The sequence below is a fragment of the Miniopterus schreibersii genome (assembly GCF_964146895.1).
Source record: "Miniopterus schreibersii genome assembly, chromosome: 15".
In the NCBI taxonomy this organism is placed as follows: domain Eukaryota; kingdom Metazoa; phylum Chordata; class Mammalia; order Chiroptera; family Miniopteridae; genus Miniopterus; species Miniopterus schreibersii.
In genome coordinates, this window is record NC_138115.1 from 40,235,755 (window position 1) to 40,259,798 (window position 24,044).

Sequence of the window (24,044 nt, forward strand, 5' to 3'; positions counted from 1 at the left end):
ATACGCCGTTGTGACAGGTGATGGGGTGGCCTCCGTTGATGTCTCCGGGCCCTTTTCACGTAGCATCTAGTTTGGGGTCCCCGAGCGTTTGTGCTGCGTGTTTGCTCCGTCGGTAGCGCCCTTCCGAGCCCAGCTCTGTGGCCTCGCTGTGACCGGGAGGCACGGGGAACCTGCCTCGAGGCGCGCGTGGGGGTGGGGGTGGGGTGAGGGAGGGGCGCGCGGCGAGCCGTTCACCCCGAACGCCCCCGTTTCCTAGACGCTGATTCGAACCCTCGGGCGATCATTTGAAACAAACTCGGAGCTTTACTGAACGACCCATAGTTATTCCGCACGCTGCTCTTTCTAAAAATGTGAAATTTATTGAATTTAGGACAAAGCTGTGGGGTTTGGGGATTGTACCAGGTGCCCTGGAATTGCTACCACCCTTCTTTTTTCCTAGACGACATTCCTGAGCTGTGGAATTAGTAGTTGAGTTTGTTATCATATTTGGGGGTCGCAGCCAGATGGAGCCCCTCAAGCTCAAGGGGTGTTTCTGGTGAAAGAATAAACGAGAAAATGGTAATTACAGACAATTCATCCTCATTAACTGCCAACTGGCAACAATGACGCTTCTTGACACGGCCTTACATAGTGTTTTGTCAACTGAGGGCTTAAATATTGTTACAGTGTGTGCTCTGTTGAAAGATGCTTTTTTCATCGCCTTTTTGATTCATCAGCCCAACAGCTCCTCAAAGCATGGATTCAGCTCTAGGGTTTATTTTAAATTATTTTATTATTATTAAGCCTCTCTTTTTGGTTTCGATTTAAGGGAAAATTCATAGTTGTTATGAACGAAGACATGGGGTGTTAAAGTTACATGGTGTGTTTAAAATATTTAAAAATCTGTATTAATGTGCTCATTTAGAAAGATCCATTCGCTTCAATTTATTGGGCTGGGGCAAGGAAGAGAGCAGTGTTTCTAATATTGTGGACAAGAATCAATCCTGTTTGTTTGCCTTCGTAATGCACTGTACAAATTTAAAAGCAAACCTAGTTAATTCCTGAAATTCAACCATAGACAATCAGGGAAGTGGTGGAAAAAAAAAATCAAAAGCAAACTATCAAGTGGTATGTTTTAGCTACTAGAGTCTTGACGAATGTTAACAAAATCACTTGAGGCACCCAAAATCATCAGGAATAAAATAATTTGGTTTCTAATTTATAGGTGTAGGAATGTTTTCTTTTGTTGAACCTTCAATCATAATTTAGAATAATTTGAGACTTGTTTAAAAACAAATTCATTTTACTTCTTTGAGTAAATAAGGAGAAAATGATTTAGCTCAGTATTTTAAAGGTTTTCTTATGAGTCTGTATTTTGTTTTATTTATTTTAATATTTTTTATTGATTTTTTTTTTAGAGAGAGAGGAATGGAGAGAGAAACATCATTGTGAGAGGAAAACCTATGTGCTGCCCCCTGCATGCTCCCTACGGGGTGGGGGGTGGATCCTGCAACCCAGCATGTGCTCTGGCCAGGAATCTAACCTGTAACCTTTCCTTGCAAGGGAAGAGGCCCAACCAACTGAACCATACTGGCCAGGGCTATATTTGTTTTAAAATACACACTTTCCTATTATAATTATGAAAAAAGTGGATCTTATTAACAAAATTGTCCTGAGTGCGTAATAAGCCTGTTGATTTAGTTAGTAAAACATCTTAAGCTTTTTTTGGGGGGGGGGGGGTGGCGAGTGGTTTCCCTGCTAGGTTATGACAAAATATAATCCACATATCTTTACATTAAGCTGGAAATTGGACATTCTATCTACTATGTACATCCACTTTAATTTTAGCAAATAAATTATTAAAGAACACTTGTCACACAGTTTAGTTATAAGCATATGTTAAAGTTTTATTGCAATCTTGCTGAAAAGGAAAATGTCAATTAACAGATAACAGCCTTGGTAAGGACAGTTTATGGGAAAAGGAAATGGTTAGATAATCATCATTAAATTAGATAACAGAAGGAAAATTATTTTGGGGTCACTAGACTCTTTAATGATGGTCAATTGGTTAGGTGAGTGAATGGTTTCCCAAAGCAAGTCCTAATTCTGTTAAAGTTTATTGGAAGATTGCTGAGGCATTTTTGCAGGATTTTTCATTTCATTCCAAGAGGAAGTTGTGAATTACAATCATCCAGAAAATTCTGTCCCAGGCCAGAAAATTTTGTCCCAAGTTTGGAACAAAATCTTTTTTTAACTGTTAATTACAATACCTACAATTGCAGTCTGAAATTTTCAGAACAATTCACTGCTTTAAATATATATATAGTTGTTACAGAATGGACATTTTGTACTGAATTGTACACTCTTGACACAAGCACTTTTTTAAGTGTCCTGTTTATAGGATTGTAACTGAGAAATAGAAATAGACCTTAAAAGAGCTTTTCCATTACCTTTTCCCACCTGCACCCATCTTCTCACCAATGTTTTCCATCAGGAACAGGGGCTCCTGAAGGATACAATATTGGTTTTGGCTAGGTTCCCTTTTTCAAGGGTAGGTTGGATTTCCAAGCAATATCTGAACAAAAAATAGGGGCCTTGGCACCGCTCTTGACTGTGGCTCAGCCTTTTTCTCTTATTTTCAGGCAATCATGCATTTTTAGGGCTGCTTCAAATCTTATTTTTGTTTAATTAGGCAGCGTGCAATAACATTTTTAAAAAGTGCTTTTAAATGGGAGCTGTGTATTTCTGAGGTGTGACAAATATATACAGTGAGAGGAAACAGTAAGAATGCAACTTTTGAGGAAACTTCTCAAGTGAATTTCTGGTTAGTGACTTAAACTGTGTATGAATTTGATTAAAATCATACCACCCTAGTGGTCATATTTTCTGTTTCTTTGTCCTGTATTCTGTGAGTATGGTGCTCTATGGTAGATCCTTGGTAGTGGCTCTTCAGTGTCAGCAGAATACTTTTAAAAGTTCAAAACTTTTAAGTTGAAATGGCAGTGTCTTTTTATATTAATAATCAGCTTCAATGTCATCTCATCAGTATTGTTTTAAAAGCATTCTCTCTCTTTTCTCCCATACATATCACATGTCTAGGTTAAGAGCTCTAGGGTAAGGGAATAGTTTTAGTGGGAGAGATATAAAAAGCAGATTAAAAAATACTACCAAAAGTTAAAAACCTGGTACCTGGGCATACAGTCTATCTTTCTTCTTTTCTTCCATACCTCATCCCTCTCTCTCCCTCTCCCTCTCCCTCCCTCTCCCTCTCTCTCCCTCCCTCTCTCTCTCCCTCTCTCTCCCTCTCTCTCTCTCACACACACACACACACACATGCACACAAAACACACACACAAAGAAGGTTGTGAACTACTTCATGATTTCTATTAACACTGTGTGTATCCAAATGTGTGTATCTTGAAGCAGCAGTCTTCAAACTGGGCAACACATGTCCCCAACCCTTAATCTTGGAATGTACATGAAGGCTTTCCAGGGGATTATGCAAAGGATAGTTTAAGGATATTAATTCTCAGGTGGTCAACTTGCATGTTTTTTTTGCTAAAATTGGCCTGTCTCAATGTGCCTGAGCCACATACCTTTCCCCTGTGGTAATTGTCCCTCTTCCACTCTATAATAAAGCAATACTTTTAATCTCACCTCAATCCTCTTTAGAAAGTGAACGATCCTAATGACTGGTCGTTAATTCTTTTGCGAATGGCAATTCCCGTTGGCTTTCAAAAATATTGCAGAACTCAATTGTGTTGTCAGCTGATCCTTAAAAATCATTTTTGATGACATACCCCATGTGATTTTTGCTACATAGTTTAGTAGTTCAAAAGAATAATTATTGGTATAATCAGAAAATCTTCTACTCCCAAATGTTTGGAATGGGAGAATACAAAATAAAAGAACAGAATTAACCTGAACCCAGTTTCTTTCTAGCGATAATATTCATCCTAAATACATGACCTAAATGGGGGTGGGTGGGAAGTGGGAAGGCCCTATCCATTTCTTTATGACATGCATTTCCATCAAAAGCTGGCTTTTGTTATTTTCAAGTGATCATAATTTGTAATATGTGTATTATTTGATCAGTAGTGTTCTAGTAATTCAGTGATAACAATACTAAGGAAAATTTTTAGAATTTATGTTCTCAGGAATTTTAAAATATACTTTTTTTGTTGCAGGGAACTGTGATGGGATGATCAGTTAAAAATATTTTCAAGCACCTAAAATATGTTCAGAATAAACTTATGTGGAGCAAGTGAGACAAAAATATGAATTCAAGGAGAAAAGGAATGATACTAAGGTCCTAACTAAAAGGAGAACAGTTCATGTGCTTTTCAAATGGATGGGTGATAGTGGATATCAAATTACTATGGCATTTATAGTCCATTTATAAAACACCCATATACTACTGCTTCTAGTAGCTAACTTTGTTCTAACATACAATCTGTGCTTCATAACATTTTGACTTGACGTGATTTGTAGTCAATAGAAATTAGCTTCTGACAGGTTTCTTTTTAAAAAATAAAATATGAGTGTCATAATTGTATGCATAGTAACTAAATACAATGACTTTCATTTGGAAACATACGTAGGTGAAGAAAAAACTAGTAGTCCTGAAAAGCCTTTGATGTTAGGAGTGGGGAGAAGAAATATGAGAAAAGCTGATAGGAGAACAGCAACAGAGAACCCAGGATGGGCTTGGTAGATTGTACAGAGAAAGAAAGAAGAGCCAGTTGAGGGAGTCTTAGGCTTCTTATTAAATGAAGTGTGAGCAACCCTCCTCTGGGGCTTGACAGTTATACTCTTGCTGTTTGGGATAGGAATTCGTTAACTTAGTCAATATTTAATAAATATTTATTTAGCACCTACCATGTACCAAACATTGTTTTAGATAGCGAGATGAGTCAGGCAAATGGCTTTTTAATGGATAAGCAAGTAAAATCTCTTACAGAGAATCAGTCACATAGACAAAGACCTGCGTGAAATTTAACATGACCAGAAATTCCCTCCGATTAAATAAACTACCAAATAAACAGTAATGAAAAAATGACTGTAAATTTCAGTAAGATCTATAGAAAGAAATTAAGTTAGATTTTTCAAATAGATCATATAGCAAAGGAGAGGGAAATTTTCCAAACCTATTGCACAACTCACAATACAAAAATGGAATCATTGGAAAAACTGAATAAACCTGTCTCAGTTTTTGTAAAGATGAGAAATAGAACGGTAAGATTAACATTTTTAAAAGATCATTTACATATCTCTATAAAGAATAAGTTGGAAGCCAAAAAAAGGGAAAAATAGATGAAACTATTATAATAGTACAGATAAGAAACTGGCACCATAGAGACTGAAACAGGACTGGAAAGATATTTAAAGGGTAGAATCTATAAAATCAGGTGAAAAGATTGGTTATGGGATGAGAGGGAGGAGGTTATTAAAGACAAAAGAGACTGATATAAAATGATTGTTAAGAGAAAATTATTACTAAAATACTGTCTGTGAATTAAAAAATAAACATGGCTGTTTTGGACTTTTAAGAATCAACTGACTACTCATAGACAATTTAAAAATCTACTAGAAAATCATGTCATTAATTTTGCAACTATTACAAAATCATTTTGCATAACAAGTTGAAATACTCTAATTAGATTGGCTTGAGGTTCTATTTTTGTGCCTTATGATTTAAAGGAAGTGGTCAACTTAATTAAAGACTTTTCTTCTACAACATTAGAGGAACAAAATTTTATCTTTAAGCAAATCAACCATGTGACATCTGTGCCAATACAGCTTAGATAAAGGTCAATTAATGAGCACATGACATGGCCCGGCCGGGCGTGGCTCAGTGGTTAAGCGTCGACCTAGGATCCAGGCGATCAGGGTTCGATTCCCGGTCAGGGCACATGCCCGGGTTGCGGGCTGCAGCGGATCAATGACTCTCTCATCATTGATGTTTCTATCTCTCTCTCTCCCTCTCCTTTCCTCTCTCTCAAATCAATAAAGATATATTAAAAAAAAAAAGAATGAGCACATGTAGGGAGAAGTAACTAAGCCAGACTGAAATTAATACTCTCCTTGTTCAACCTACATATATAATTCTAGTCCATTTATAACACTGTTACATTTGGTTGACAGTCTGAAGATCTTAATTTTAATTACCTTTGTTGGATCTGTTATTTTATTCTTACAAGTCTCAATATACTGAATAAACTGGATACTTGCAGCCATCTAATATAGACCTAAACATGTAGATTGATTACTAAGTTTTGAAGTTGCCATTTAGCACAATGATCAGATTTCTAATTATTAATGTTTCCCTTGAAAAATTGTAAAGCAGAAGAATATGGTTGCTGCAAAAGATATCAGCCTTTAAATACACCAATAAACTGTTTCTTTTCATCCTGCTTTGATTGCTGATATTGGATGAAAACTATCAGTTATCTACATTATTAAAACAAAAAGAAAATATTAAGCATCTTGGAACACTTATTAAGCTATAAGCTATCCAGCAGTATCTGCATAAACTAGTCCCTAAATAATAAGGATAAATTATGATTTTGCACTGATAATAGGCTCTTAATAAATTTCTGTTGAATTGTTAAATACGGTCTATGGTCGACAAAAAGGCACTGTTAATTAGGTAAATGAATGGTCAATGTTAAATTACAACATAGAGAAGATTAAGGGTAAATGCATTTCAAAGTTTAGAAGCAAATAATTGTTGTGCACTTGAGAAAAATCGTGAAGGAAAGAAATAATTAGAGTGCTTTCATTTTGTATTGGTTTCTGCATATTTTAATTTTCTTACTAAATTTCTATAATTTCTTATAGTTTAAACTATAACTCACTTTAAAGCAGTCTAGCAAGGAAGTCAAACATTTATTATTATATGTCTTCAGTGTACCAGGCACTGAAATGTTTTTTTTTCATATGCTGTTTTATTTCCTCATTAAAACCATCCTATAAATTAAGTATTATTACCTTTAACATGTACACATGATAAAATTATATTCAGATCATTTAACTGACTTGCCTTCACTTAAAAATCTCATAGGAAATGGAGCCAGAATTGAAATCCAGAGCTACAGCTATTCAATTGAAGAGCCATCTTCATTGCTACATGTTTTGAATATCAACACTGGTTAGGTCAGTCTAACTCTGAGGTTCAAATTATTTCAATTATTTCATAATATTATAAATATTCAGTGCTTCTCTTTGGCAGGTATTCTTTAGATGCTAGGGATACAGTGGTTAATAAGACAGGTATTAACCTTTCCCTAAGTGGATTTTCACAGTGTGTTAAGTGGTATATAGAGGGAGGGAGTAGAGGCTGCTGGGGCACATAATAGGGGCATTGATTCCTACTTATCACTTTTCAGATTGGCTTATACATCTCCTCTCCTAAGTAGCCTGATAACCCCCTATCGGAAAGTCTCAGGTATGCCCTAGTGCTTCCATGGCATTTTGTATTTGTCTCATAATAATATTACTTGAGGAGAGGGATCTTGTCTTTGCCTTCTCATTATGTCTGGCTCATAGCAAACCCTCAAGAAGTATTTCAAAACAAAGAAAATAGAATCAAGGTCTGAAACTGCAGCAAATAAGTGAGAGAGCAGTTTTAGATAAGCTTTTAGGTATTGAGATGAGAAGGGATGGTTATTTCTTGTAATGTAAGGGGAAAGTTTATCTTTTGAGAATGGGGAAGATGGCCCGAAATTTATAAAGGTTTTGGATAATCACTGTAAGGATGCAAGAGGAAAGAAGGAAGATGAGTGTGGAATGGCTGCTTTTGGAAGACTATTTCTAGAAGAAAAGATGTTTAGTTTTATAAGCCAGAGATGTACTGAAGTAGAAAGGGCTGCTGTATTTGCAGAGCTAGGTTCTCCAATTCTCAACTTAGTGACAGTAAATGATGAAAGGATTTTCAAAGCTGTTTGCCGTTACATGAGACTCCTTCAGAAGACTTTGCAGCGGCTGAGTACTACTTGTGAAAAGAAAGAAAATACTGCTGGCAGGATAAAAAAACAAAACAAAAAACTGGAATTGTAGGTACAAGGGCAGGATCCAGCCTGAACTTTGTATTGACACCAAAGAAAGTGAAAAGTTTATCGGGAAACAAGATAAAGAAGCAACCAGATCAGTGAACTGTGAGAAGAATGTCACCCTCATGAATCTGATGCCCATGGTACCACCTCAAGTACTTCTCCAGCCCATCGCCTATTGCAGTTACATCAGCTGATGGCTCATGCAGCGATGGCTTCTGGTTCTAATAAGAACAACTCTTTTTAATCTCACATGTTGAAAAAGGCAGAAAATATGTTGTGGGTTTATCCATAAAGGACAGTTTGGGGAAATCCTTTCAAACCTTGCTACAGCAGTAAGAAAGCAGTGTCTGAGAAGCTGAAGGAGCAGGGGCCAGAGCCTCTAACCATTTCCACTGAGGAGTGGTACCTGAGGTTCATGTAGAAGGTGAACAAAAAACTATTTAAATTTTCAAAAGACAAAGGTGGCTGTATTCATTTGCCAAGGCTACCATAACAAAGTCATACAGATTAAGTGGTTTAAGCAGCAGAAACTTATTTCCTCACAGTTCTGGAGGCTAGAAGTCAAAGCAAGGTGTCCTCAGGCTTGACTGCTTCTGAGATCCTTGGGGTAAGGTCTGTTCCAGAGAGCTCCAGAGAGCCAAGACTCCCTTCTTCGCTTATAGATGGTCGTCTTCCACCAGTGCCTTCACACCATCTTTGCACCACAGGCTTGTATATCCAAATTTTCTATTCTGAGAAGAACACAAATGAGATTGGATTAAAACCCACCCTAATGACTTCGTTTTAATTTAATTACCCCGTTTAATACCCTATCACCAAATACAGTTAAGTTCTGGGGTACTGGGGTTTAGGACTTCGACATATAAAATTTGAGGTTGATGGGGGATACAGTTCATCCCTTAGCAGTGACTTTCCCAGTTTTGACTTTTGCTATCCTACCCAAAAGCAATTTCTGGAGTGGTTTTGAATTGGTTCTTCTTTTCTCCATTTCTACAAACTCTGAAGCCAGTACTGTACCTAGCTCACTACAAGCAGTGTACATTTGTATTTAAGATACTGATTATTTCATAGGAAAGCTGAATGCTGCTATAAAGTTCTTAAGTCTGTAAGCCCTCTCCTGATGAATTAAATCAAGGGGTTTGGGAACAGAGATAAGGTTAATTTTGTGATAAACCCTGTGGTTTATCCTTCTATATTGAATAGTGGTTGAGGCATTTTCCAAAGATGACTAGTTATACTTGGTTTCCTTGATAAATATAAATTTGTAATAACTAAGTCACATGCCCTTGCCACTGGAAGTATTAATAATTTTGAGTAAGGTTTTACCAAGGTTCTAATCACTCAAACCTTTACTACTGAAATATTAATCAGGACAGGCTAAGCTTTCTAGTGTCAATACCTTCAAGGAGAAAGTAATTCCTAAATATACAAAGAGGTAACTTGACTGTCTGTGTTGCATACTGTGTTACCTCCTCCGTGTTAATATTTGATAAGGTGTTTAATTTATATGAGATTCTAAAGCAGAACCAAAGCTCCTCTTTGGGAAAACTCACATGTTTAAGATAAGGGATCCTGTGGGAACATGCCAAAGCACTACCGCACAGTAGCTAACACATTCTGTTAAAATGTTACACTGTCTGCAAAATGTGTTAGGTCCTCAAGATGGCACCAAACAAAGGTTAATGCTTCTTGGGGTACCTTTCTTAGAGGGTTTACCACATATGTAAATAGTGGACTTTTGCTTGTATTATGTGACTGATGATTTTACTAAAAACCTTCACAGCTCAATTTTAGCTCTGGATTCGTTGATCTTTGTGAAGTATTTACCTGGGAAGAGTGGGCATTTGGTATGTTTGAACCTATTTGGATTTTTTTCATTTCATACTAAAAAATTTTTCTAGAAGAAAGAGGTGTGTATTAATGCTGAGCTGGTTGGTGTTTGGGTGGCTCTTTTACTCAGGCTTTTGAAACATTGAGATGTTAAGTGATTAATGAATCCTGGATGTGGAGCCCTTTAGTTCTAAAATCTTTATTAAATGCCTTTTTCATTTGAGCCCAAACCAAAGTACTCTCATTGCCACTTTTCTAAAAGTTCAGGAAGAAACCGTCACCAGCTCAGACTTTTTATAATGAGGGAAGAACATTTTGCAAGTGGCCAAGCAGCACACATACCAGCCCTGCTGGAGCAGCATTTCTTAGAAGAAGCTCACAGACGGATCAGTAGCTCAGTGGGCAAGCCTCCATTGCCTCATTCCACTTTGAATCAGAACATAGAGATTTAATAAGGCCTTATGATAAACTTCATTGTAGAAGGACCTTGACCATGAGCTAGAGAGCTTTTAATGAATAATTAGAGAAACACCAACTACCTCCTTAGCACAACCAGGGACCAGAATACAATAGTAACGTGTGGCAGAACTTTGATTCTAGCACAGTTCTGAGAGCATGGCATACAAGGTTGATGTGCAGTCCCAGCCCAACTGAATTCCAAGCCTTGTGGTTACAGCTAGCTTTAAGGTGCTGCAAGATAATAGTGGGATTGCAACACCAGTAGGCCATATCAGTATACACGATTGGGCTAGCACCAGCCCCCTTGCTGGCATAATGGGAGCTGGAGATCCAAATGTTGTTGAGCAGAATTGATGGCCATAGTCAGTTCCCCTGGAGCTTTTTAGGATGTCACATTTGGGAGGCCATCTTGCAGGGGACCAGTCTTGGACTCATAATTCTTACATCTCATTGCCTATTTGGCCATGATTGATTTTTCTCTAACACTTCTGATTCATTCACAGATCCGATCTGCTTTTACTAGGATTTAAAAAAAAATCTACTTTTCTAAATGAGATTAACATAGTCTTTGTTTTCTTAAACTCTCATTTTCTGACTTTTAAAACTTCCTTTTGAGTTAAATGTATACAAGTTATCCTCTAGTAACTTAAATTTTTTAGATTCCTATAGTTATATTTCTAATATGATCTATCCCTGAATTTTCTCTTTTTAAATAACCAGCTTTTGGTTTTAGTGATTGTTATGTACAAAGCATTTGTGATAAAAGCATCTTTCATGAGAGATGTTGGAAGACAGACTGAAGGCCCCAGATGGGGATTGAAGGTGATGAAGAGTGCTGGATGTTAATGACTGGCAAAAAGTACATCTTGTAGACTAATAGGATTGCCTAGTTAAGGGAGATTACATGTGAACCGAAGACAGAATAAATAATGAAAACCAGCACATACTGCAAAGCAAATAAAGTTTAGCAAGTCTTCAGAGCTGACAAGACTAACACAATGATGAAAGGGTGGCTGGTGACATTTAAACTCTGATACATGGTTAAAAAAAGCATAGAGGAGCTAATAACCTGGCATGGGGAGTAGAGATTTTTGAGGAAAACCACCAGAACGGATCAATCATGAAACACTAAAACAGGACAACTTTTTAGCCCTTCTCGCCTTACTTTACAGATGAGAACACTGAGGCCTTCTGAAGATTACACAGTTACAAAGTTGCATAAGCAAGATTAGAACTACATTTTTACTCCAAGTCCTCATCCTTTCCAACTGTCTCTTGAATATTATAAAATTTTAATTCATAGCATTAAAATTAACTTATTACTTCAAGTTCTCTTTGAAAGTAGTCAGGTTCAGTAATGCAGTGTTATAATCATTGGTTACAAGTAAGATGATATCGAGAAAACAGAAGTGATGGGAATTGACATTTCAAGGCTGAAATGCCCCAACTCTAAAGACAATGATACACACACTATTACTTTCTCAAACTGAGAAGAGTTGTATCATCTGGGATAGCCTGTGGTTAAAAATGGATTACTTCCTATAACAACAATGTTGGAGAGCAAAGGAATAATGACAATTTTTTTGGTTTTTTTTGGAAGAACAATCATTTTTCTCATTCACATACAGACAATAAAAACAATTTCTATTATAAGTAGCCATTTATCTTCATTCCTCTTCTGTATGTATTTATTCACACTGTCTCATTAAATTCTGATATTGTTCAGAACTCCTTCAGTATGCTGTAATTTTACCATCTGGGATGCATCAGTCATAAAATGTATATACATTGTAATAAAAATTGATGCTTCACAAGAATTCATATTGGCTGTACTCCATCTTAAAGACCTTTGTTCTGTTGAACAATGGAACTGTGTAATATTTCAATTCAAGAAGAATTGATCTTATTTTCTGTTTTTTTCAGGCTCTGCTATAACATCCTAAAATAACATTCATGAAATACAAAAATCTTTGGAGAATTTATGTAAAATCTATATGGAATTTTCCTATTTTCTCTTCTTTAGCTCATGATTTTTACTTTAGTGCTACAAATATCTATAATGATTATACTGTATTAAGTTGTTTAGAGCTGTATAATGGAGTTCTACAGACCTTGGTGGTTTCTTTAATAAATTCAATTTAACTAGTAATGCATTGTAATGTATTGTTACAAATAAAAAATTGCTCACTAATCCCTTTCCCATCTGTTAGAATATTTATCCAGTTCCAGATGCTTCACAGAAATATAGGAGAAATTGTGCAAAATTAGGTAAGTGATATGAAAAATTCCTGCATGTAAATCACTTTTTAAGCACTTTGGGGTCCACACACAGAGAACAGTTTTTCTGTCATCAATTCATTCGTTGCTGGGGACACAAAAATAATACCTTTTCCTTCATATAGCTTACAGTCTAGTGGTAGGAAGTAGGCACTGCACATCACTATAATATGAAGCAGAATGTTATAAATACCAGAGGACATGGTATTAAGAGGACATGAAGGTCAAGCAGGGAGAAATTGCAGCTTGTTGGGGATATCCAGAAAGACTTAGATTTTGAAAGTAGACAATTTACAGATTTGGTAGAGTAAGGAGGATAACATGAGCAAAGATACAGAGACAGAACACATTGGATATATTTGGGATATATCAAATAATGTAAGTTGATGCAGTTTGAAAGCCTAATAAAAGAAAGTAATACTAGCAACCTTTTAATAAGCACCTACTGTGTGCTGTGCTTCTTGCTTCATACCATACATGCATTATTTTCTTGAACTTTCAGAATACTCTATGAGGTAGGTCTAGTAGTATTCCCACCTTCCAGGTAGAAAGATTTTAAATGATTTACCCAAAGTCACACAGCTATTCAGTAGATGTTCTTAGATCTTACTGTAGGTCTGACTGGTAATAAAACCCATACTCTTAACCACTACCATATAGAGTTATATTGTGGAGATTTCAAATACAGAAATGGGAACTTTATTCCAAATTTCTTTTAGCAATAGGAAACTATATCAGCAAGAGGACAAATTATCAAGAGTTTATAAGATTAACCTGTTATCAGTTGAAAGAACGTGGGGAAAGAAAATTGACTGACTGGTTATCAACAGTCTAAGTGAACTAATGAGGAATTGAACTGGGTTTATAGAAGTACGTAGGTTGAAAAGGTGGAAAGACACACAGAAACCTTTTTAATTTTTTAAGATTTATCAAACTAACTATTTAAATGGAGGGATGAGGAAGTAGGGAGTTTTAAAGTTGACCTTGGGTGAAATTGGAGACCAGGTAATAGTAAATGGAGAAGAGAAAATGATTTGATGGAAAAAAACCTCAGTTTGGCCCAAATTCAGGGTGCTTGAGGAACATACATGTGACAATGTGGAAATTATTTGAATGTTGATGTGAAGGTGAAACTTGAGATAGAGGTCAGGAGGCTTGAGATGGAGATTTGGCAGCTATTTGTATGGGAGAAAGTGTTAAAGCTAGCTGAGTGAAATCCCTAAGGAAGAAAATGTAGAAAGAGAAGTTTGAAGATAGAACCTTTGGAAAGGCCTACATTTAGGGACTGGAGGGAGAAAAAGGAACTAGTAATGGAATCAGTAGTTGTTAGAGGTTTAAGAATAAGCCTTTTAACTAGGTCAGTGATTTTCAACTGGTGTGTCACAAGAATTTTTAAAACATGCAATGCCTGGTTATTTAGTCAGGGACACTGACCTCGTTTTACCTAGATTGTCAAAAAAATGACAACAGCCAACACAATAACTGGTGTGAATGAGTCAAAATTAAACCCATTTATTTGTCAGCTGGGCAAAATATATATATATTTTTTGATGTGCTGCAGAATTTTAGTAATTAGTTCATGTGTGCCCTGAGATGAAAAAGGTTGACAATCATTGGACTAGCTGATTAGAAAATCCTTGGACTCCTTTTAAAGAGATCTTTGCTGAAAGCCAGATGGTAAAGTATTTAAGAGTGAGTAGCTGACTAGGATGTCTGGCAACCAGTTTATACTCTCTACTGTCTGACCTTTTCTTAGAAGAATTAGATAGTAATTATTTTCTGCTTTATATATCTCATAGCTTTAATTATTTGCATTATTTCCTCTTCAATATGTTTCTTTATAGAAATATTTTAAAGTTACTCCATTTTGTGAGAATAGTTTACATAATATAACCTATAAACCTATTTAGTCAAATATGTTACTCCAATACATTGCAATATGGTAAAGGTAAATGCACAACTGACGAGCACCTCTGTGAAGCACTCTGAGTTGTGGTCCCTCCCACCTTTCCAGCAGGAGCTTCACATCCCACTTAGGACACTTGACCTGCGTATGTATGGTCTGAGGAGTCTAATATCAATTTGATACTAAGTATCCATAAGGCCTAGTTTTCTTATTTATTAAATAAAAATAAGTATAAGTAGAATATTCCTAAATGAACTTGTAATGAAAAATCTCATGTTTCTAGAACTGTACCCCAACTTCTTACCCTCAGTTTAGTTGTTCACATGGACTCAAGTACCTGACTTAGAATTGTTTGCATCTCTCGTCATATTTGATTTTTAGGTTGGTAGGCCTTCACTCAGCAGCCAATGTCATGTCCTCCTCCTCCTACTTTGTTTGCAGCTCATTGTGGAGCCTTGTGGAGGACGGATGATGGTGTCTTGGAGCACGACAGCTAAAGGAAAGCCTGGACAAAAATAATTATAATTTTTTTTTTTTGATGACCAGATTTATGCTTCAATATTGCCAGCATCACAAGAAGATAAAGATGCCTGATATTACTACTACTGTTTAATATTTTTGTGAAACTAATGTAAAAGTAAAAATATGAAGAACACCAGCAAGGTGGCAGAATAGGAGGCTTTGAACTTTCCTTACTCTCACAAATGCACTGAATAAACAGCTACCTGCAAATCAATTCTTTTGGAAAGAAATACAGAAACTAGTTGAGTAACTCCTTATATAATGGGTGACTGAGAAAATACCCACATTGAAATGAATAGGAAAAGCTGAGACACACTCATGCCATAAATCCTCAATGTAGCAGCTTATAATCATGAAAGAACTCTCAGCTGCCAGCTTCTTCCTGAGGAGCAGAGTGTTTAGACCACACATCTAGTTCCCCAACTTTTATGGCTGCTACCCAAGGGTCTAGCTCTTGTCACCTAGCTCTAGCTGTAAGTGGGGCTCAGTATTTGTTAAAGAGTTGCAACCACATTAAACAAAGAGGTGGTTTTAAACAGAAATGTATTTACATGGCTAAAACACTGGGATCAACACAGAGGGAATAGGCCATAACACAAGGATACCAATTTCTCCCTTGGAAGGGGTTTGACTGCATACTTTTCTAGCTGCTGCCCAAGGGTTGAACTTCTAATCGGTTTGCATTTGGAAATTGACGGCTGTTTCAGAAGCTTGAAAGGGCTTGTAGGTTCTTCCCTTACCTTCTCTTCCCTAACTCCAGTGATAAAAGCATGGTTCCAGTTTCTCCCTTAAAGGAGCTTGTCCGCCCTAAGTTTTATGACTGTCATTTGAAGGAATGGCTCCCAAATCATCTGTGTCAGAGAGCGAAAATAGCTCAGCATCCACAAGTCCCCACTCACCATAGAAAACAAAAGGTGATTTTTTAACAGACATGTGAGTACTCTCTGCCCCTGCCCCCTCCTCCCCAGCCTCAGCACAGAGGGAGCAGGCAAAAATTAAGGCTCCCCTTTTCTCCCTGGAAGGGAATTGACGTGCTTTTCCGATTGCTGCCCAAGGGTCAGGCTTCTAATTAGAAACTTGAGTCTGATGGGTCACATAATTTGTAGTCCTATGGGACCCTGAATGGACATGTGGGAGCTTCCCATGCTTTATTTCTCCAGATCCACCCCAGTGATAAAACTAATGGAGATAAGTGATTGACCCGACAGATAATTCAAAGTAATGGTCATAAAGATGCTCACTAAAGTCAAAGGAGTAATGCATGAACAATCAGAATTTTAACAAAAAGAAAATATAAAAAAGTAATAAAAAATTTATAGAGCTAAAGAATACAATGAGTTAACTGGAAGTTTCAGTAAAGGGGTTCAACAAGAGACTAGATCAAACAGAAGAAAGGATCAATGAATTTTAAGACATGTCAGAGGAACAAAAGAAAAAATAATTAAAAAAAAAATTACTTAAAGGGCTTATAGGACACCATCTCCTGGATGAATAAACTTATTATGAGAAACTTAGAGGAAGAAGAAAGAACGGTATAAAAAATTATTCAATGGAATAATGGCTGAAAACTTCCCAAAATCTGTGGAAAGAAGTAGACATCCAGGTCCAGAAAACATAAAAAGCACCAGAGACCCACACTGAGACATTATAATCAAATTGTCAAAAGTAAAGAATTGAAAACAGTAAGAGAAAAGCAACTTGTTATGTACAACTGAACCCTCACAAAACTATAAGCAGATTTTTCATCAGAAACCTTGTAGGTCAGAGGGAGTGGGGTGATATATTCACAGTTCTGAAAGAAAAACTGCCAACCAAGAATACTTTACCTAGTAGCAAAGTTGTTCTTCAGAATGGAAGGAGAGATAAAGATACTTCAATATAAGCAAAAGCTGAAGGAATTCATCACCACTAGATCTGTTTTACAAGAAATGCTAAAAAAATATTTTTAAAGCTTAAATGAAAGGATGCTGATTAGTAATGAAACAAAGTATAAAACTGGTAAAGGTAAATATAAGGTCAAATTCAGAATAATATGTCATGCTGGTATGTAAATCACATATTACTGTGATAAATGTTAAACTATTAAAAATGACTACAAAAATTTTAAAGAATATACAACAAAAATATGTCCATTATGATATCAAAAACAAAATGTGAGGGAGAGTAAATGTTTAGAGCTTTTGTATGCTATTGAAGTTGTCAGCTTAAAATAGACTATTATAACTATAGAATGTTTTATGTAAGTCTCATAGTAACTACAAAAAAAAGCCTATAATACCGAAAAGATGACAAAGGAATAAAAGCATACCACACAAGAAATACCAGATCACAAAGCATGAGAGCAAGAGAAGGAGAAAGGATCTACACACCCATAAAAGAATTAACAAAAGGTTAATAGCAAGCCCTTATAAAAAATACTTTAAATGTAAATGGACTAATTATCCAATAATAGACTGAAAGTGAAGGGATGAAAAAGATATTCCATGCAAATGGAAACCAAGAGAGCAGAGGTTACTATGCTAATATCAGACAAAATAGAATTTAAGTAAAAATTTGGGAAAAAAAGTCAAATGAGGTTATTATATAATGCTAAAGTGTCAGTTTATCAAGAAGATTGAAAATGTTTATGCATCCAATATTGGAGCATCAAAATATATAAAGCAAATATTAATAGGAGAAATAGCAATATAATAATAGGGGATTTCAATACCCACTCTTAATAATAGAGATAGATCACTCAGACAATATCAATATGGAACCATTGGACTTAACTACACTTTAGATGAAACCAACCTAACAAACATACAGAGGACATTCCATTCAACAGCAGAATACGTATTCTCAAGTGTACATGCAACATTCTCCAGGGTAGATCATATGTTAGGCACAAACCCAGTCTTAACAGGTAAAAGAATTATATCTTAACAGGTGAAATTATATCAAGCATCTTTTCTGACCACAGTGGTATGAAACTAGAAATCAATAACAGGAGAGAGGCATTTTCTTTGAATGCATTCACATGAGTGGAATTAGTAGGTCAAAAATTGTGAACTATGGCTATTATACTATATTGGCAATTTTTTCCCCAAAGCTATTTGTAGTTACCCTGAAAGGTATATGATAAGTGAGTTTCTAAATATATAATTAACTCATGAGTTAAGAGATTCTTTAAATGGTGCATATCCTTGGCTAGTTCTATTAACTCATAGCATATCTAAGTATTTTTTATTTAAAAATAGGTTTTGTATTGCAAAATAAGCTCCTAGTATTTTTACTTGTATTTTAGTTTAATTATATTTTAGTATGCACATAACAATTATTGTTGAAGTTAGAAATTGAGGGCTTAATCATACAATGCTAACTTTCATATGTTTAAAATTTTTAAAATAAGAAAGCTCTGAGAAATATGTTTTTTAAATAACTTTAATAATAGATAAAAGGTAAAATTATAAATGCAGAAATTTCTTTAATTTTAAAAAACATTTCATATTTTCATATGGTAAAATATTTAGCTGCATATGATTTTCCTCAGAATTAGAAAAAGAATGGGATCATCAAGTCATGCTATTATATATACAACCAGAGGCAGTACTGCTTAGTTGGTAATACCACCAAATTTGGAACCAAACTGACTTCATTTAAATCTCACTCTACCATGTATAAGCTCTGGGACCTTAAATTACTTTTCTTTGCTTCAGTTTTTTCTTTCTTTTTTTTCCCCCCTAAAACATATCTTTATTGATTTCAGAGAGAGGAAAGGAAGTGGGGGGGAGGGGAGATAGAAACATCAATGATGAGAGAGTCATTGATCAGCTGCCTAGCCCGCAACCCGGGCATTGCCCTGACTGGGACTCGAACCCCGATCTCCTGGATCCTAGGTCGATGCTCAACTGCTGAGCCATGCCCGGCCAGGCCAGTTTTTTCTTTAAAAATGGCTATACTAAGGATGTTGGGAAGACTATATAAATTGTGTGCATAAGACACTTAGAATAATATCTGGATCATAGCGTTCAATAAGACTTAGCTATTATTATAGCAAAAGTATAGGATATCTACCTGATGAGTGTGATATAGTAGATTAACTTATTAACTATAAATATTATAGTTAACCTCTGCTCTTCTCCTGCCCCATCATACTGTTCTTATTTTTAATTTTGGAGCATTTTGTGCCCAAAGTGATTAATGCATCTACTTTGTTCTTTTGTTTCTGGGTAGTTGGAAACATACATGTTCAACATGGGTAATCTTTATAGGATAGAGAGTAGGTGGGCCAAGAGGGTAGAAAAGAGCTATTTTTTGCATTTTGGATTGAACTTTTCTTATATTCCTGAGTCCTTATTCTTTTATTTTCCAGATTAAATACATTTATGGAAAAAAAAATTTAATAGTAAGGTAATAGTAGACTATTGTAACACTGCAATGGATTTCTCCGTGGAAAACAACATGTATGTAAACAAAGTGTGGGTTCAGTGTGAGAATGATAGTTGTTTGAAATGGAGGTTGTTGTCAAGTGAGGATGCAGCCAAAGTTGATCACAATGAACCATGGTACTGCCACATGAACACCGATACAAGATACAATAAGTGCTCTGTTTCGGAAGAAGACTTTCCCGAGGAGTCTCAGTTTCATCAAAGCGGACTTAAGATTGTCTATTCACAGCTACCTCTTGGTAGCCTGGTTTTGGTAAAATTTCTTAGTTGGCCAAGGTAAGATTTTTGTTACTGTTTTATAATGAACTGTTGACATATAGTCTTTCTAATTTTATGAATTTTTAAAACTTTTAAAATAATTGACTTTTTCTCTATTGTTTATCTAATTATTTATTGTTTCCTGATCTCATATTATTCCTTCCCTGACTTCTTTGGGTTTTATTCTCCATTTTCTGGTTTCTTAAGTTGGAAAGTTACGTAACTGATTCAAATGTTTTCCCTCCTGATATAGGCAATTAAAGCTATAAATTTCTCTTGAAGCACTGCTTTAGCTACAAATTTCAATATGTCATGTTTTATTACCATTGAGTTTGAAAGATGTTACTAATTTTCATATGATTTTTTCTTTGAACTGAGTTGTTGGAAGTGTGTTTTTAAATTACCAAATATTTGAGGATTTTAAAATACCTTACTGTTACTGAATTCTAATTTAAATCTATTGTAGTCAGTTTCATTGAATTTTATTTTATGGCCCAGCATGGCCTATCTTGAGAAGAATGTGTATTCTGTAATTGTTGCCTAGAAGCTAGACGCATAAAATATATTTTTGTTCTTTTCCTTCCTTTCTTTTTATTTTAGATTTTTATATATTTACTATTATCTACCTCAGTGTTTCCCATTCTAGGTTGATTTTTCCAAGTATGTAATGTGCAGTATATAGTTTCAAGTCTTTTTTATTTCAATTAAGTTTTTAAAAAAATTATAAGCAATTGTGTTGCATTGTTTTGATTTTCCTTATTTTGGGACCTCTATATTACTTACGGTGGATCTTCTTTGTTTATCTTTGGTATTACTTTTTCTTCAACTCTTCATCTTTTCATTTTTAAAAATTTAATTATTTTTTCTTTTCGATCTTTTATCTTTCTAAAGGTATTTACCAATTGAGCTTAATGTCTTTTGTGTTTTTCCAGTTCAGTCTTTATTGAAAAATTTAAAAATACTTTTATGGATTTTGCCACCTCTCTTTTCAGATCTTTCTTTTTTCCAACCATCTATTTCTTTTAGTTTTTCTAATTCTAATTTATATATTTTTTCACAGCCTACATTATTTTCTTAATTTCTGTTAACTCAGCTTGAAATCTCAAGTACAATTTTGATCTCTTTAAGGGCATGTTTTCAATTTTTATAGGGATGTTAGTAATTTTTCCGTAATAACTTTATATTAGATTCTACTATTTCCCTTTCTTATTGTACACTTTTATATGAAATCAGTTCCTATCCTTTGAGGAAAGAAAAGGAAGTCAGAATAGATTTTTTTAAGTCTGTTTTTTCTCTGTTATTTAGATTGAATAATTTCTATTATTCTGTCTTTAAGTTCACTGATTCTTTCCTTGTCATATTTATTCTGCTGTTGATACTATCCATTGAGCTTTTTATTTTGGTTATTGTATTTTTAGTTCTAAAATTTCCATTTTTTAATATCTTCTATTTATTTGCTATATAATTTTTTTCATTTTGGATCTTATTTAAATCTGTTTTTGCAGGCCACTTCTGCTGCACTGACTATGAGGGAACTTCTTGTTACTGCCAGGTTGTTCCTGGGAACCATGGATCTTTTCACTGTCACCATAGTTTTGCCTTTTCCAGAATGCCATATTGTTGAAATCATACAGTGTCTAGCCTTTTCAGCTTGGCTTCTTTCACTTAGTCATAGGCATTTAAGTTTCTTCTATGTCTTTTCATGAACATAGAGGCTTGTAGATCATTTCTTTTTATCACTATATAATATTTCATTGTCCGTCTGTACCACAGTTTATACATCCATTCACCTACTGAAGGACATCTTGTTGCTTCTAAGTTTTGGCAATTATGAATAAAGTTGCTAAAAAGTCCATGTGTAGGTTTTTGTGTGGACATAAATTTTTCAACTTTTTTGGGTAAATACCAGGGGTGCAATTGCTGGATCATATGATAAGAGTATGTTTAGTTTTTTAAGAAACTGCCAAACTATCTTCCAAAGTGGCTGTACCAGTTTGCATTCCCACCAGCAATGCATGAGACTTCCTATTGTTCCAAATCCTCATTGGCATTTGGTTTTGTCAGTGTTTGGATTTTAGGCATTCTAATAGGTGTACAGTCATGGCTCCTTGCTTTAATTTGCAGTTCCCTCATGACAGGATGTGGAGAGTCTTTTCATATGCTTACTTGCCATCTGTATATCATTCTTGGTGAGGTGTCTATTTAGATCTTTTGCTATATTTTAATAAAGTTCATTTTTTTGTAGAGCTTATGAATTGGATTTTTCTTATATATCAGTTTTTTATCAGATATTTTCTACATGTCTGTGGCTTGTCTTCTCATTCTCTTGATAGTGCCTTTCACAGAGTAGACATTTTTAATTTTAATTAAGTCCAACTCATCATTTTTTTCTTTCATGGGTGGTGCCTTTAATGTTGTATCCCTCCTCTTTCGTACCATCTCTTTTCTCTATTCTTATTGTTCCTGTCCTCTTCAGTTTGGATTATACTCCCAGCGGTTTCTCCTCAGTGAGTTTTTGCTCTGAAAGGAGTTCTGTTGGTTAGTTTTAAGTGTTCATAGGGCCCAGATTCCTCTAAAGCTTTTAATTTGTTGCTGTCCCCCTCACAGTTTTGGCTGCTGTACTCAGTTTGACTTTCCAAAGAGAACTTCTTTTGGTTTTGAGGTTCTTGTATCACAAATCCTTCAGAACTCTGGTTGTCTGCCCCTCCCCACTCTGTTCTCTCTCCTGCACACATCTGCTAATGTGGATCTTGTAAGTGTCCATAGTTTGTACCTGCCTGCTGCTATTTTGGTGTTCACGTGCATAGCTTACCACTTAGTTTTCTTATAGAGGTTGTGTGTCAGGTTTTGCCTTTGCTATTATATTTGTTCTACCTGTACTTATGGGAAAATCAGGACACTCTAAAACTAAAGCATCATTGCTGCCTTCTTCCCAGAGTCCCTTGCTATTTTATATTGCATTCTCCCACTTAATGTTCTTAAAGCTGGGGTACTCTGGCTCATGTTACCTTGTTTGCATTCATATTGAACTATTTTGCATGAAGAATATAAGATGTTTGCTTTCATAGAGAGACTTCGATGACCTTATTCTAACACATAACACACACACAAGAGGCCTTCAAGTCATATACCTAACCTCAGAATGTAACTGTGTTTGCAATTAGTGTCTTAAAAGAGGTGATTAAGTTAAAATAGGTCATTAGGGTGGGCCCTAATCCAATCTGAGTGGTTTTAAAGGAAGAGGAGATTTGTACACACAAAGAGACACCAGGAATGCACACAGCAAATACCATAGGAAGCTATCTGCAAGCCAGGGAGAGGCCTCGAGTAACCAACTCTGCTGACACATTGATCTTGGAATTCTAGCCTCCAAAACTGTGAGAAAATTAATTTCTTTTGGTTAAGCCACTCAGGCTGTGGTATTTTTCTATGGCAGCCCTAACAAACTAATACATTCAATATCTTTGCAGGTGTAGAAATCTGTCTGAGATTTGTACCATTTGTTACTGAGGGCTTTTCTAGGGGTCAAATGTGAAATGTTGTAAATATATATTTCTATATAATAATCAGGATGAGTATGAAGAGGAACTAAATAGTTAGGTAAGAACAAATATTTTAAAGGTATGAGTATGAACACTCATTTTATGAGGTTACTCATGAAGTATTTGTAGTCCCATGTCATTTTTCATATCTAAACTTAATATTTTGAAAGCAGAGAGTTTGTATTTTCTAATGGAAATTCTGAAGGTTCAATAACCTAATTCATGAGATGGATTTGTTTCTTGTCACCATATCTGATATATTACGTTAGAAATTTGATTAGGAATTTCTTTTGCAGTTTTGTGCTTGTATCTGAAGGTTACGACTTGAAATACAAATGAAACATGTTTTACTCCAGTCCCTAAATTACTCATCTATGATTAGGATCATCAAAATGCCTGCAAAATACAGCTATCACTACCTTCTTGCTTATTAGAGAGATAATAGCAGGATAAATTGCAATAGTAGAATATAAAGCTAGAATTAACCTACTAAAAACAGTCAAACATCATTTCTTGAGTAAGCAATGCATTGATGAAGTTTTGAGTGGAAACACCAGCTAGCTGGCTACAGAGACACTTAGTGATGTAGCATTATCTGGGTCTGTTCTCCTGAGCCCATGCCTTACACCCAACTTTGAAGACTTAGAAACTCAATCTTAACATCTCAGAGTTAGTCTTTCTTAGGAGAGCTGACCTCTAATAAAGCTAAAGAGAGACTGATACAGAATCTGGACTTGCCTATTTAATCTTTATATAATAAAAACAAATAATTGTGAAAGAATAGTAC

The 24,044-nt window shown here is 35.4% G+C and overlaps 1 protein-coding gene across 7 annotated transcripts in view; it reads left to right on the forward strand.

Moving 5' to 3' along the window:
• The window catches only part of ZCWPW2 (zinc finger CW-type and PWWP domain containing 2), a 66,779-nt gene that overhangs the window by 118 nt on the left and 42,617 nt on the right, over positions 1-24,044 (forward strand). The window contains exons 2-5 of one of the 7 annotated variants that reach the window (XM_081160700.1): positions 7,043-7,134; positions 12,533-12,590; positions 14,947-15,268; positions 19,382-19,733. In XM_081160700.1, the coding sequence (XP_081016826.1) occupies positions 19,447-19,733 (287 nt within the window). In that variant the 5' untranslated portion in view covers positions 7,043-7,134; positions 12,533-12,590; positions 14,947-15,268; positions 19,382-19,446. Of the gene's footprint in view, positions 1-7,042; positions 7,135-12,532; positions 12,591-14,946; positions 15,269-15,856; positions 15,942-16,944; positions 17,032-19,381; positions 19,734-24,044 lie in introns of those variants that run through there. The other 6 variants (XM_081160701.1, XM_081160698.1, XM_081160699.1 and 3 more) reach the window with 6 other exon arrangements.